This window comes from Lacerta agilis, chromosome 1 (assembly GCF_009819535.1).
Source record: "Lacerta agilis isolate rLacAgi1 chromosome 1, rLacAgi1.pri, whole genome shotgun sequence".
NCBI lineage: Eukaryota > Metazoa > Chordata > Lepidosauria > Squamata > Lacertidae > Lacerta > Lacerta agilis.
Window position 1 is genome coordinate 109,847,249 of NC_046312.1, and position 16,351 is coordinate 109,863,599.

At 42.0% G+C, this 16,351-nt stretch overlaps 2 protein-coding genes across 4 annotated transcripts; both read right to left on the reverse strand.

The window, feature by feature from the left end:
- Positions 1-487: 487 nt before the first annotated feature.
- Positions 488-8,458, reverse strand: NUP35 (nucleoporin 35). Of its 3 annotated transcripts, none has more exons than XM_033166820.1 (9): positions 8,328-8,458; positions 6,968-7,138; positions 5,304-5,431; positions 4,415-4,475; positions 3,976-4,117; positions 3,215-3,284; positions 2,290-2,418; positions 1,196-1,360; positions 488-1,085 (listed from the first exon to the last, which is right to left on the reverse strand). In XM_033166820.1, exons 1-9 carry the CDS (start codon positions 8,359-8,361, stop codon positions 1,008-1,010), a joined length of 978 nt encoding a protein of 325 aa, XP_033022711.1. In that variant the 5' UTR covers positions 8,362-8,458; the 3' UTR covers positions 488-1,007. The 3 variants fall into 3 exon arrangements, with proteins under 3 accessions (XP_033022711.1, XP_033022702.1, XP_033022720.1); XM_033166811.1 differs by lacking the exon at positions 8,328-8,458 and adding an exon at positions 7,931-8,061; XM_033166829.1 differs by lacking the exons at positions 5,304-5,431; positions 8,328-8,458 and having other exon boundaries at positions 6,968-7,051.
- Positions 8,459-11,904: 3,446 nt separating this feature from the next.
- On the reverse strand, positions 11,905-16,351 carry DUSP19 (dual specificity phosphatase 19). Its single transcript, XM_033166840.1, has 4 exons — positions 15,875-16,351; positions 15,563-15,609; positions 14,632-14,784; positions 11,905-12,260 (listed from the first exon to the last, which is right to left on the reverse strand). The coding sequence occupies exons 1-4, from the start codon at positions 16,098-16,100 to the stop codon at positions 12,054-12,056; spliced, it is 633 nt and encodes a 210-aa protein (XP_033022731.1). The 5' UTR covers positions 16,101-16,351; the 3' UTR covers positions 11,905-12,053.

Consider the following 16,351-nt stretch of genomic DNA (forward strand, 5'->3'; position numbering starts at 1 on the left):
GGACTAAATTCTAGGCACCCCTGCTGGTTGGCACATTCCTCCAAAGTATTAGACAAGGTTGTTTTGTATTCTCGCCATTATTCATTTCGTTGTACACTGCTCAAAAATATGTATGAGATTTAGCGAGCAAACCTTTATTCCCTGACAAGGGTAAGAGAGAAAGATCCGTCCTGGGCCCTGCAATTTTACTGCTGCTAAGACAGGAAGGAGAGAAGCAGCACCTACCTTTTCCCCTCTTGTTGACTGCAATGTGAGGGAATTTACATTTATAGCCCAAGGGCTGCTATAGCGTTAATGGGCATGGCCAGGGGAACAGAGGCACTCTGGATACAGTGGCATGACATCCTGCCAACAGTCCTCCCTCTCTGCTGGCATTTAGCCTACTTGCTCCCCAAGTTACCTAGAAGGTTTTGTAGTGACATTTGTATAGAGCTGATGTTTATTTCAATTGAACGACTTATATAAACCAGAGGCAGCTCACAAATTGATAGCACCACAATTCTTTTTATTAAGAAAGATACAAAAAGGTTTGACACTTGCAGATTAAGAAACAACCTGTCCAATCAAGTCCAATATAAACACGATTATGTTTGGAACAACATTCAAATTAAAGTATTTGGTTTAAAACTAGCAAAATCTATGCCAGCATTTTATGTAGAAACCTCTAGAGTTTATGCCACATTTCCAGGCTAGAAATAAAACCATGAGCAATTATGAACAGTGTTACCACGTCCTGAAACCAAGACTTGCTTGTCAGGTAAAATTTCTTTTTCACTTGAACCATGCATTCACTATAGAAGGTAAGACTATTAAACACCGATTTCCACAGTTTAACATCTTAAGAATAAAGTGTAAATCCAGATGTTGGTTAAAGTGCAAATTACATGTGTGCCAAGTTCTTTTTCAGAAGGCAGAGGTGATGTTGAAATGCTGCCATTAATGGTTATACAACTAACCAGAGGCACTGACAGCCTATTACAAGCTCCAGCTAAGTTTAGTTCCTTTTGCTACCAGCCAAACATGTATTCCAGAGCTTTGGAGACAATGCTTTCATCTTTCCTTGGAGTCTGTCTGTCAGAAACCACCTAAAAAAGAAACACACACAAAGTAGCAGATTTGTATATTCTAAATGAACAAATACTAATTCCTTTAATCCAACACTAAAGGTGACTTTTTCACAGTATTCCCTAAATACCTGGTAGTCACTGGTTGATGCTTTGTAAGCTGTAGCAAGAGGTCTCATAGTAGAGATTCTCTGAGCGCTTGAAAGCTGCACTGGTGTGCCCAGTGTTTTCATTGGTGGCGTAAAGGCTGAAGATGGGGACGATACTGTGCATCTGTCTGTGGTTTCCATCACATTCTGCAAACAGAGATCAAGTAGTCCATTCAGACAAAGTAGCTATCAGAGTCCAAGCATTTTTGGAAGCCTAAGAAAGTAAAATCTCATCACTAGAACTAGTCGGAGACGCTCCCTTCTCACTGAAGAGACAGTACAGGAGAGTTCACTTACTGGAACTTGTCTGATTACCAAACTGCGCTAGTAAAATCTGTCAACAGTGATTTAACAAGCCATGAGGGCATGATACCAAACACAGACATGGCTGAGGAATACAAGGTCATTAGAAGCTAGAATTCTTTAAAAAAAAGGAAGAAGCTAAAATTCTAATGATCCTTTTGATGTAGGCTGACATACTAAAGGTTAGAGTTTGCATTCTTGAAATATGATATACCGGCATATTGACATTGAAAAGATAGCTATGCAGCTGGGTACATCTGTTTTACTCCAAAAATTACGTTTGGCACTCAATCAATAAAGAAGATTTCCCTTTAATATTGTGGCCTCCAGATAAGCAATATGACTATTAGTTACCACTCTATCATTCTGGAATGGAAGCAAAATACTAAATAACAGTACCCAAAACATTGTAGTCAGCTTATCTACCTAATTCTCCACATTGTTATTCCTACAATGTCCTGTATTGGTAGTTCCTCATGTCATCATCAGGCCAAACTTCAAATTAAGATCATTGAGGGACTCTGCTAAAGTGCATTGAGGCGCTCGGCTAATGTGTATTGACAAACAGAAATTGCCGATCTTTGTAAGACAAAAATGGTGGTCATGGGATTAAGAGTCATCCACACTGTGACAATATCCAGAATTTTTATACAGGCATCTTACGCTTGTTTAGCTTACACAATCACAACTTTCCACAGGTGGTGGTGAGGAAATAAGTAAGTAAGCAAGTGAATGAATGAATGAATGAATGAATGAATATTAAATCAACTTACTTTATCTATACAAGGCTTCACTCCAATCATGATGGATTCACCAAAAATTCTTCCATCTTTGCTCAAGGCTTTCCGGGCTTGCAATTTCGACTGATAGTGAATATGCATCCAGTTTCCTGTGTTAGACATCTGTAAAGTTTAGTGGAAAGCAGTAAGGTTTAGACGGTAAGCTAAGCATAATGGCTGAACTTCATTTTTATATATATTTATACAGCGTATGAAATTAATGTGACGTACTTCTAAGGCTTTGCTTATGAAATACTAGTAAAACATACTGAATCTAACACAGCTGTCCATGGAGGCGCAGGTTAATTCTGTTTCCAGGGCGGCTGTCTACCAGCTCCATCTGGTACGCAGGCTGAGACCCTACCTGCCCACAGACTGTCTCGCCAGAGCGGTACATGCTCTAGTTATCTCCCACTTGGACTACTGCAATGTGCTCTATGTGGGGCTACCTTTGAAGGTAGCCCCACATAGAGCCCCAGAAACTGCAATTAATCCAGATTGTCGCAGCTAGACTGGTGACTGGGAGTGGCCGTCAGGACCACCTAACACCGGTCCTGAGAGAACTACATTGGCTCCCAGTACGTTTCCGACCACAATTCAAAGTGTTGGTGCTGACCTTTAAAGCCCTAAACAGCTCAGTCCTGTATACCTGAAGGAGCGTCTCCACCCCCATCGTTCAGCCCAGACACTGAGATCCAGCGCCGAGGGCCTTCTGGCGGTTCCCTCACTGCGAGAAGCAAAGCTACAGGGAACCAGGCAGAGGGCCTTCTCGGTAGTGGTGCCCACCCTGTGGAACACCCTCCCATCAGAGGTCAAGGAGATAAACTACCTGACATTCAGAAAATACCTGAAGGCAGCCCTGTTTTTAATCTGTGATATTTTAATGTATATATAAAAAGAGGTACTTATCTAGACTTACAACATGCTTTAAAATGTTTCCATACTGTGCAAACTGTAGTAGGATGTACGAAGCAGATGCTTGAGGAAACCTGAAATATTGGCAGGAAAGAGTTGCATCACCAATTAAAAAACAGAAATAAAATTTAACCACTCAAAATTCAGTCAACATTACGCCACTGGCAGTGTATTCAGAAGGGCTGATCAGAGTGTCACCTGTATCTCCAAATACTGCCAAACCTGCTACCTATTTACCATCCCTACATTTTAGTTTGTGTCATGGAGTAAGATGTGAAAGGGAGAGGGAAAGGGAGAGAGAGGTCAAAACACAGCACAGTTTAGCCCAAGTACAGTACTAGAATACTGAAGTCCAAATACTTCTGTTTAGCATTGACTGTAGACCAGGATGTATTTCAATGTACAGATAGGAGAGTAAAGATGAAGAATTAATATGTTTAGAAAGTTTCAATTGTCCTATGATATAAACTTTACTATGTTACTAAACAATGAATCTCCTAAATTAATAAAACATGAATAGCCAAGACCAAACACCAAATATAAGAGGAATCTGAACACACATCATCCAAGTTATATGAACTGCAGAAATTCTCATGTCTCATCTCTTATATTTTTTATCATCATCCTATGCCCTGACATAACTTGAATCCCAGACCCTGAAAAGCTTAGGCAAGCCTGTTAAGTAAGACCGATGTTTAAATGAGTACATGCTCATCCCTGGCAACATAACCACCTCTCAGTCTTATAGAACTGCAGCTCACTTACCCAAACACTGTTACCCAAGTGTCATCTAGATGATCATCTGATGTCAGGGCATCTCCTTGAGTATAGAATGGATCTAGTTGAGCTGGAGACATTGTGCTCTTCCTGGGTTGTGCAAGAGTCGCTGGACTAAACACACTGGCACCTGTCAAATTGTGGTAAGATGCACTCAGCTATCACTATAGTTAAAACTGAACTAGACATTTTAATTTGAAACAAAGAGCAAACACCATGCATTAACATTAGAACTCAAGTAACAAGAATCATACTATTGTTAACATGTTAGAATAGTAGAAAAAGCTGCTAGTGTTGACAATGGCATCTCAAAGGCCAGTAGAATAGCTCAACCTCCCTCTATGACTAACGTTCTACATAAGAACGGTTCTAGGAGCAAGCTATTAAGCAGATCATATACTTTTAATGAAGCAGTATAACGTCCTACCTGTTCCAGGAGTCACTGGCATAGATCCAACAAGTGGACTCTGCGTCACCGAAAAGCTGACCTGCATAAAAGTGCAGAACTTGGTTTGAAGCTGTTTTGAAAGTCAGAAAATCAACTATTCTGTACCACTTGGATAACATTTCCACAGTAAAAGTCAGACAGCATTACAGATTAACAACTTGAATAGGCATACATGTATCTACTGAACTGCTGTGAAAGGGGATATCTTCTATGTCTTTATTAGAACTATAACAACTGAATTGACTACTAAAAGTATAAAGTTAAATGGTACATGGTATTGGGGTTCCTTTTACACATGTCCTCCAAATCCCCACTTTGCATTCTGGCAACCATATTTAGCCACAGTTGACATACCACTCTTCTGCTGTACTGAGATGCAGACAAGGTTCATCATCAGCCACAGAGGGTAAAATCAGGCAAAACTAATAGATGGGTATTTCAGCCTACATATTTTCCAGCAACATAGCAATTATAGTGTAAACTCATCTCTCTACATCTCAACTACCAGGCTGACCCTAGTAAAAAGCTGACAGTACCATTCCAAATGCCTCACACACACACACACACAGAGAGAGAGAGAGAGAGAGCGCGCAATTGCCTTTATTTGCCTTTACAACTGATGTATAGCCCACTAAGAATTAACATAATTATGAATGCAACCTTTAAAATATTTTCCCCACTGAAGATACAAGATGACACACAATCTAAACTGCTTAGCATACTTAGGGTACTAAGTGCTGGTTACTAGATTTTCCCACCCACAGTGAATGTATCCAACAACAGCTGAAACATTTATAAAGCTAGAGAAGAATGAGAATTAATTACCACAAACAGGTTTAACTTTGCAACCTCATTAATGGTCACTTACGGGCCTTCTTGAAGTCAGGGGTGTTGATCCAAGACCTGGGCTGGCTACTTCATCGTATATACTTCTAACTGGTGGAGCACCACCTTTATCTTTGTGTGTTGGAACTACTGGCTGTGGAGGAGATCCACCTATATGAAATATAGCACAACATTACAAGCTGTTGGTGTGTACTTCTTTCTGATCCTAAACATCTTGTTACACCCAAACCAGGTATACAGTTCTTCCAAAACTAGGCTTTATTAGGAAAAGACATCCATTACGATTTTAATGAATGATATCTTGCTAATGTAATCAACTGTTGGCATACTATTAAAGTAATCTCTGCCATTTATTGGGAATTAAAACACAAATCCATTTTGTTTATATGATGCAACATCTCAAGCACCACCATCAGATTATCTGAGGAGGAGAATTTTGGGAAGGGTGGGAAATAACACTCTCTCTCTCTCTCTCTCTCACACACACACACACACACACAGAGAGAGAGAGCAAGGGGAGAAACATGGCTGGCACTTGCAAATGCCCTAAATTTTAAAAATTAGAATTTTAACAATGAGGTAGTATTCACTATTGAATTCTTATGTCTGAAAATATTCACAAGTATTCCAGTAAAATTCCAATAAAATAATTTCCAATTACAGTTTGAAATTAAGTTCAGGGCATTTTACTGTGCATCGTCCCCATCCCTGTCAAGTAGTTCACTTTGGGTTATTGGGGGGATGTAATATTTATACAGCGTATGAAATTAATGTGACGTACTTCTAAGGCTTTGCTTATGAAATACTAGTAAAACACACTGAATCTAACACAGCTGTCCATGGAGGCGCAGGTTAATTCTGTGTCCAGGGCGGCTGTCTACCAGCTCCATCTGGTACGCAGGCTGAGACCCTACCTGCCCGCAGACTGTCTCGCCAGAGCGGTACATGCTCTAGTTATCTCCCACTTGGACTACTGCAATGCGCTCTATGTGGGGATACCTTTGAAGGTGACCCAGAAACTGCAATTAATCCAGAATGTCGCACCTAGACTGGTGACTGGGAGTGGCCGTCAGGACCACCTAACACCGGTCCTGAGAGAACTACATTGGCTCCCAGTACGTTTCCGACCACAATTCAAAGTGTTGGTGCTGACCTTTAAAGCCCTAAACGGCTCAGTCCTGTATACCTGAAGGAGCGTCTCCACCCCCATCGTTCAGCCCAGACACTGAGATCCAGCACCGAGGGCCTTCTGGCGGTTCCCTCACTGCGAGAAGCAAAGCTACAGGGAACCAGGCAGAGGGCCTTCTCGGTAGTGGCGCCCACCCTGTGGAACACCCTCCCATCAGAGGTCAAGGAGATAAACTACCTGACATTCAGAAAATACCTGAAGGCAGCCCTGTTTTTAATCTGTAATATTTTAATGTATTTTAATGTTTGTTGGAAGCTGCCCAGAGTGGCTGGGGAGACCCAGCCAGATGGGCGGGGTATAAATAATAAATTGTTGTTGTTGTTGTTGTTGATGGGCGGGGTATAAATAAGTTGTTGTTGTTGTTGTTGTTATATTTAGCCTCTGATCCTTGGAGCTAAAGGCAAGAGGTATATTTGAACTGTAGCACACCAAAATGGAAAGGGACACTCTTCCCCTACCACCCCAATACTAGTGGTTTCAGTTCAGAACCAACTTACCAGCATGCATTGGTGACCTCACTTCCATCACACCAACGGAAGGGCCGCTGAAGGAACGAGACTGTGGTGTCACAGGAGTTGGTAAATCACCCATCAAAAAGCCAGGCAGGAATTGCGCACCAGCACCAGGCTTGGGAGAGGTAGGGGAACCCAGCGTCATTGGCTCAGTACCTGCATTGGGAAAGGGTGTGCATAAGAATGGCTTACTAAGTCTCCACAGACTGAGTGATCTAGTTATCCCCAAACACAACTTTAGAGAAACACTATAAAAGGTGATCCAAAACAGTTAGCTAACCTACTCATTTAAAGATCTAGTCATATCTAAAGAGATCAACACATGAAGAAAAACAAGGAGCAGGCAATACCTTTAACAAAATACAAAACGTTACCACCAATGCAGATGCCCCATTTTATCTAACAGCGCCATGAGGGTAATTGACAGAACAGTGAACTAGCCCAAATATCTTATTTTAACTTTTCAGAAGTTTCAAGATTATTGTTAGTTTTTCTTAACAATAATTATATTGCTTTTTATTGTTTTGAGAGTTTGTTTCTATTAAAATCAAGCAATGCTTAATTTTCATGAAGTAAACACAGGCGACTCCTCATTTATGCAGGGGTTACATTCCAAACCCCCACCTTCAGGTCAAGAGATGACCACTGGGGTCTCCTCCGGAGCTAGAGGTGCAGCAGGGCTTTGCTGAGGCTCATCAGGCCTCGCCCCCACTTATTGATTTCCAGGGCCGCTCACATGCACGGTTACACGTGAATTGAACACGTGTAAATGGGGGAATCCCTTCAAACAGCATCACTCATATGCTTCACAAGGAAACAGGAATTATTATTATTATTATTATTATTATTATTATTAAATTTGTATTCCACCCTTTAACTACAGATCTCAGGGCAGTTCACAAGATAAAAATCCACAGGGTCCAATATTACTTCCCCTTCAGGACGCACCTGAGCCAACAGGCCTAAAGGTCAACGTAACTTCCCGACCAGGGGCCGAGGTGGTCGTCTGAACGCGCATGAAGACATCTTGGGGGTTCATGGCTCCCGGCGATGGGCTGGAGAACCAGGGCGCTTATCTCCCCCTGCCCCCAAAGGAATCAAGGAACCCCGCGTTCCGACGCCAAAGTGACGTCACAGCCACCGGTCGCCAGGAAGAGGCCCCGCCCCTCCCCACCCGAGGCAGAACTGAGCCACGCCCCCTACCACGCCACGCCCCCGCGCCGAGGCTTCAGGGCGGCCGTTCAACGGCCACAAACTTCTCAGGCGGGGAGAGGAGCGGCACGAACCGGGAAGCGAACTCGCCGAGAGAGACACCCTGAAGGCTCGGCCCAGAGGCTAAACTCACCCACGGAAGAGGAGGACGGGAGAGACAGCTCCATGGCGAAAGCAGCCGCGCGACCCACTAAACACAACCGACTCCTGCCCTCAGCTTGCCGCTTTCAAATGCAGCGCAAGCGCAGCGGCGTGGTGGGGAAAGCGTCACTTCCCTTCCGAGAGCGAGCGAGCGTCTTCACTTCCGCCATAGAGGGGAGAGCGACGGTGTCTTTTCTACGCATTTGTTCTCTATGGTCCGTCCCCCCCCCCAAACACACAATCTCTCTGCGATGTCAACACGCTTAACATTTTAAGGCTTAGCAAGGGGGTACTAATAGGAGGACAAGAGATTTTTTTTTAAACGAGGATGCGATTTGTGTGTGTTCTTCTGCCCCACAAGAGGAAGAAAAAATAACTCAGGATGCAGCTCTGCACCCCCTCACTTGAAAAGAAACCTTACTGAAACCAGCATTTGGGTCAGTGTTCCCCAAGCTTGGGTCGCCAGCTGTTTTTGGACTACAACTCCCATCATCCCTAGCTGGCAAGATCAGTGGACAGGGATGATGGGAATTATAGTCCAAAAGCAGCTGGAGAACCAAGTTTGGGAAACACTGCTTTAGACATTTGTTAAATTGCCTTGCCGTGTTCTTTCAAACACGGGTCTTTTTTCATGTTCATTTTAAGTTCTTGAATGCTTTCTGCCCTAATGGTGGGGTAATTAAATTGTTGTCTCCCTCCTATTGCAAATGCACTATGAGCTGGGTTGAGGAAAGAGAGGCTGATGCTGAGAAACAGGAGCTTTACCCACAAGTAACAGTGCCTGAACTGGCGGTGACTGACCAGGGACAAGACTTTGGTTTGGGGTCCAAGTGGACAGCTCAATCAAGATTTAAGCATGTGTGTGTATGTGTGTGAAAAAGACAGATTCAATGCTAGGGGTCATTGCAGAAGGAACTGAAAATAAAACTTCCAACATTGTGCTGTTATACAAATCAATGGTGTGACTGCATTCGGAATGATGTGTTCCAGTGGCCTCAGCTCAAAAAGGATACTGTAGAGCTGGAAAAGGACAACCAAAATGATTGATGGAGCAGTTCTTTTATGAAGGATAGATAGGTTTGTTTGTAAAAACCAGTGGAGGGACCATTCAGAGAGAGCGAAATGACACTTGGATTCCCATTCTTCACAGCCAGAAGGTAAATAATATGCTTAGGTTTCAGACTGCCATCCAGCTCCAGACCTGAGTCTTCTAGCACTTTTTGCTCCCCAGCCTTTTCCAAAAGACCTGAATGCAACTCCACTTCGAAACTGGCTTAAACCAGAGCATTAATGTGGAATAAAAACACATTGCAGCATTTTGTTGCAAGTCTCATTCGCAATGTCTTATCGAACAGTTTGTCTCCAGAACACCCCTCATGTCTTCTTTCCAGCTTACGTAGAAGCAAAGGCCAGGTTGCCAGGGCAACCCACGAACTCACTGAACAAATCCTGTGATGTGGATGTTTAAAAATAAAGATCATTTTGTTGAATCTGGTCAAATCCGACTGCTGATTGTGTGGGGATCTGCTGTTAGCTGTACAAGGGGTTAGCTAGTTATAATAGAACACGAACAACAGAGGTCATAGGAGCCAACTCCTAGGGACCAAGGTCCCTTTGCCCCCCCCCAAAAAAAAATTTGACAGAGCCAGGCCCCTCCCAAAGTTGATGGGCATTGCCATTCAAATTGGTGTGTGTGTGTGTGTGTCGTGTCATATCATGAGATCAACTATGTGAGTGTGTCATGTCATGTGATCAATTACCCCCCCCCCATATTTTATTCAAGTTGGCAGCCCTGAGAGGTTCTGTGGAAGGGCAAGGAAAGATTCTAAGCAGGACTAGTCATGATGAGGATACATCATTCACTGGATTGTTGTCATCATAAGATGTACTAATAGCAAACCTATGTGCTGAGTTATACCTATGCAGCTAAAGCAACAATACTGAAAAACAAGAGGTATTTGGTTGTGTTTTTTTTTTTTTTTTTTGAGCTATTGGACCCTGCTCTTCAGCCAAAAAAGCTCCTTGACCGGCTTACAATCAAAACAGGACAGCCCCTACCTGTAGACTTACAATATAGTCGTATCTTGGACCCCAAATGCCCTGGAACTCAGACGTTTTGGCTCCCAAACGCCGCAAACCCAGAAGTGATAGTTCCAGTTTGCGAATGTTCTTTTGGAAGCTGAATGTCTGACAGGGCTTCCGCAGCTTCTGATTGGCTGCAGAAAGCTCCTGCAGCCAATCAGAAACCGCAATTTGGTTTTGGAAGTCGAACGAACTTCCGGAATGGATTCTGTTCGACTTCCAAGGTATGACTGTATAATAAAATGATGCACAAGGGAAAAGCAATAGGGAGGGAAGAGCAAAATCAAAACTCAGAAATCCCTTTCTAAACAGTTGTTCCTATAATGACCAGCTGGTACAGCTCATGGGCAGGATGTGTCTGATGGAACTTGGCCTCCAGAAAAGCTGTTAAGCCCCAATTCCTACCTCTCCCACTGAGGCCCCTGCATTTGCTGCTGGTCCCAACCCTTATTTGCCTGCTCTGGAATCTGGTCCCTGCCTGTTTTGAACCACAGGTCCATCTCTACCTTATTCTGACTGACTGACAGACTCACCTTGGGTTCTGGAGCCCAACAACCTACTGCCTGATCCCACTGAGGTCTAACAAACCCACACCATAGTTGCCCATTCTGATAAGAATTAGCTGTTGAGATAAAACTGGTCCTGAACAGAATGGCTTACTAGGAGGCAGAATCATTTTATAAACATATAATACAGGTGAAATGGACTGGGAACAGGTCACCTGAAAAATTGACGTGCTCTGGTCCATGGGGTCACGAAGAGTTGGACACGACTAAATGACCAAACAACAACAATCTATGCCTACCTGAGCTGTAAGAGTCTTTTTGGAGGCCCTAATCCAGGTGCTCCCAGAAAAGTGAAGTGAGGCTGGTGGCTATGAATAAGAAGGCCTTTTTGGTAGTGGCACATTGGCAATGGAGTAGCCTCCCAGAGGGGCTCTCTTGGTATCTCCTCTATGGCCTTTTTGGCACCAGGTGAAGGCCTGTTTACTCACCCAAGCTTTTTAATTGTGTTTTAAACATAGGCTGTTTTATGCAGCCTTTGTTGTAGCAAAAGCTTTTTTCTTTTATTGTTTTTCTAGTTTTAAATGTTTTTTGCATTGTTTTGCTAATAGCCTGCCCAAAAAATAATAATTGCTGGTCAGCTATAACATTACAATACAAATACTAATGTGAAAGCTTTAATTCTGTTATCCTAAGCAAACTTTTATCAGTAGAAAAACATTGCAAGTGATGTAACCTTGCTGATGGTTTTGTTACTGTTCTTGTAGCTTTCTTATAGATTTGTTACTGTTACTTGTAGTTTTCCGTGGTTGTAATTAAACAAATACTTTTAAAAAGTGATGAAACAACCACCAAACCAATGAAGCTTTGCAAATCTATTTCAATTCTTTATTGTTCTACTGCTTTTTTGCTTTTTTTGAAAATTAAAAAAACAACACAGAATATTTATTTTGAGGTGCTGTGAACTTAAAATTAGACAACGAATAGAGTGAAGCTAACTTTATAACAACAGTTTTAGAGGTGTAATTCAGGGCATCTCATTACAACGCAGTAAAAAAAAAAATCAACAACTTCTCTCAGTACAGTGCAAGCACGAAAGCTATTTTTTCCCTCTTTCATAATTATATATTGTTTTAGGTTTCCATGCTTTTATTATTGCACTGATGATATTTGTGGAGTTGCTCCATGAAGCCAAGATTTGGACAGATAGCAGGTCTTGCATTTTTCACCAAAGAAAAAGCCCTGGAAAAATTGAGTCCTTCTGAGTGCATTAGGAAGCCAATGACGATAGCTGCTGCGCGAGAGACTCCTGCATTACAGTGAACTAGTACCACACCATCCTCCAAGAGAAACAGAGAGAGAGAGAGAGCACATTTAGAAAACCATTATCAATAACAACAGATTTCATGCCATTTTCTCTACTGGTAAAGCATTCTAAGCACCAATCCAAGAGCAAGTTGCTCCACCCAAATATATACCGGTATATATATATATATATATATATCACAATCAATTGTAGATCTTATAATATTACACACGTTTCCCTTCTGTTTCATATACCGATCTTGAATTTCTAGTAAGTGGCATGCACTCAAAGATCCTTCCACTGAACAGATAAGTGAGTGCTATCAGTCTTGCCTGTACTGATCACTTGCTGGGAGAAGTCAGTTAAAGGGAGGATCGGTTCCAGTCATCCTATCTCCCAAATAGGTGCCTGATATCTAACCAGCTTTTGCTGATTATATATATAATATGATTGAAATGATATAAATGACATAAAATGTTTCAAATAAAGAAATACATATAGAAACTAACAGGATAATTTCCCATTCTGCCATGGGAGGGAGAAAGGTTGTTTTCTGCTGCTCCAGAGAAGCGGACACGGGGCAATGGATTCAAACTACAAGAAAGAAGATTCCACCTAAACATTAGGAAGAACTTCCTGACAGTGAGAGCTGTTCAGCGGTGGAATTTGCTACCAAGGAGTGTGGTGGAGTCTCCTTCTTTGGAGGTCTTTAAGCAGAGGCTTGACAGCCATCTGTCAGGAATGCTTTGATGGTGTTTCCTGCTTGGCAGGGGGTTGGACTGGATGGCCCTTGTGGTCTCTTCCAACTCTATGATTCTATCTGTGTTAAATTAAGTATCCACTTCCAAGTTTAAACTAACTACCATTTGTCATTACGTCCAAACTGGAAATTGTGGTTAGTTTCAACTGTGATTCATCATTGGAACAAGTCAAGACAGGAAAGCATGGTTTCTGTATCAATAAATCATAGTTTAAACTAACCACAGTTTGCCTTTCTGGAAAGTATTCACAAAACTGCAGTTGCTTTTAACCAACTTCCTCTGATCTCTTCCTCAGACACACGTGAAAGGATGAGAAGGGAGAGCCTGTCTCTGAGGCCAGGGTGGACTTGTTCACAATCTAATGCTTTATTAATTTGTCCTGCTTTATTTGGTGGAGAGTTTTAATCAGAAGTGAATAAATTATGTTATTTTTTTCCTACAGTGTAACAAAAGCATCTTGCATTATGAAGCATTAGTATAGTTAGAAAAGATTATATGTGTATTCTTGAGTATAAAGGACTAATCAAACAATTAAACCTCCGAGGTAGAACAGTGACACTAAGCTACTTTGAATGGCAAATCTAATTTAGAAGTGAAGTGGAAACCGTAACTTGAAACCTCAAGGAGGGCATGAAATGAACACACGTTTCAGGTAACTTGTAAACAATATGCTGTGTTCCTTCCTTCTAAAATAACACAAAGCTTGATGGAGCAGTATTATCTTCCTCAATTCCAGACTATGTAAATAATGAAAATCTCATGGAATCACCTGGAGTTAGATTTGAAAAGCCATGGTATTGTCAGCTTTTAGCATCAAACATGCTGATTATGGGAAATGGATCAAGCTTTGTTTTCCTTGAGCAAGTGGTTATGTACAAGAAGTGCCTTTCGAAAATAATTATTCTAATATAGAATTCTACCTTTCCTTATCAAAACGTATGTGGGGGAAATTATATTTCTGTCTGCCCACCAAAACTTCTTCTCCCTCTCCTCTCTCCACGTGCTCTCTCCAAATCTGCTTTGAAGGGTTGCAGAAAAACTTAAGACAGATTATGGGGAGTTGCAATGGTGGACAGGGAGATGAGAAAGAAGGACATTTCCACTGTGTGGCCAGAAGTCTTTGTGCTAACGAAACTACCTCACAGGTGTTCGCATCACTAGTAATGATTGTTATGTCCAACACGGTGTGGTCAGATTTATCAATAAATGCTATGGAGATGTCAGCAGATCCAACAACATCAGCAAAAAGGGGGAACTTCTAGATTTACATGCTGGATTGCAACCTGGAGGACAGTATCAGCATCACTTGAAGGCTTTCTGAGCCTTCCATCCTCAAAATTCTGTAACAGCATCATCATTTCATTTTAATAGAACAGCTCATTAAGAGAGAATCCAAAACATTTTGCAACATAAATTTAAAATACCCTGTTTTGTTAATCACAGTAGTCATTTAGTGATTAACAAGTCCTTAAATGGATCAGGAGCAAGCTTGTGTGAAGTACTATTAGATGCTTCTATAACAGTATTTAAGAGTGGAAGCTCAATGAATTTAAATTTATCTTAAGAATACGTGCAATATGCACATTTGCTCACACACACACCCCGCCTCCAAGCACTCAGTAATGACACACAGCAACAATTTACCTTTAATTTGACTTGCTCAATGAATTCAAAACATTCAGGGAAATAGGAGGCAATGTCAGTCTCTGGCAGGTCAAGAATAGGAATGGTCTTATATATGTAGTCACTGGGGAAGGCATTTGCGACTCCATAGGCTACGTTGAGAACGTGAGTAACCTAAAATACAAAAGAGAAAATCATCAGGACAAAGTCAGCTTGGCAACCTCCACATTCTGGCATGGTTGAGCACCTCCGTCAACAACAGCTGGGCAATCTTTCACAAAGGCTAACTTGCTTCCATTTGATTTCTTGAACCCAAGTTCAAAACTGCGATGAAGTTAAATATTTGGCTATACACAAATATTAAACCAGGCCCTACAAAGCTTAATGAATGTGACCTAATGGAGCTGAAGAATAATGTAAGACTAAGAGCAGCCCACTTTAACCCGCACTTAATCCAATGCAGACACAGTCAGCTCAATCCTAAACGTATTAGTTGAAGAATATAGCGGCAATTTAAGCATCGGAACTAAATCCCAGTGACTTCAGTGCTGCCTACTTTCTAGTGTAACTATGCATAGGATTGCAGTTTAACACTGAAGTAGAACTTACTGCCATGTAAGTATGTGTAGGATCCATTTCAGTTATCTTCTGTCTTGTATAAGGAGTCATATAGTCTTACATTTTGCAATTCCTTCAAATTCTGGGCAACATTAAGTTTCAGAGAAACTAAAAAAAAAAAAAAAAGAAGCCCTACTGCCAGATATCCAACATTCATCCCCCATGAGGTCATTGAAATCAATGGGTGTAAGTCACTTAAGCCCGTTTATTCCAATGGCTCTACTCTGAGTATGACTTAGCTGGCAATGCTCCTTTGAAAAGTTCGATCTCTTTAACATGAGACAGCTTTTTAATAATGGTGATTATGTTTTTAAAAACCACATCGCTTCATTACCCTGTATTTTTGCATTGTCTCCAGGTCATGGGCAGCATCTTGTGACCCTGTGAGGAGAGAACAACATTTTATTCGGTAACCTGAGAAAGGAATGAGATACAGAGTGCAAGACCACCCAGCCTGTTTCTGATGAGGCCACCGGCTTGTTTCAAATAACACTAAAAGGTGAGTGGCAGAGGCCATAGAATTTTACAAGCTAGGAAAGATGAAAACCTTAAATGTCTTGCGAGTCTATTAAAGCAGGCAGGTCAATATATAAATGCAGGCTTCCTAATACCCACATGCATCCGTTTCTTGGCTCCACCTACGTACCAAGCAACAGCCAGGGCTTCACCACACCAACTTGAAGATCCAGACTCAGGTCTTGCACATAGCCACAGCCATCCCCATCGTTACCATCCGCTACTTCCACCACGTGCATCCGAGCATCCTTCCAGGTCTCGATGATTCTTTTCCCACTCAGAGTAGTCACTCTGGTGCATTGTTTCTTCAGATTAGTCCTGGAGAAGGATTTGATTTCCTGGGTGAGCGAGTGCATTACATTGGGCAAAGAAAGCCTTCAAGCTAGCAGTAGCAAAGGAGGAGAAAAAAGGTGGGGTGTGGGGAAAGAAAGCCTCTTTGCCTACGGCTCTTTCTTTCCGTGGTAGTGCGTAGATCTTTTCCAACCTTTCATACAGTGCGCGCCCTGAACGCAGTGGCACCCTGCCTAAAGAGAGTCAGTCTGCTAGAGGCAGGCAGGCAGGCAAAGAGAAAGAAAGCTTGTGTACTCTATTCAGCTTCCTTTTTCTA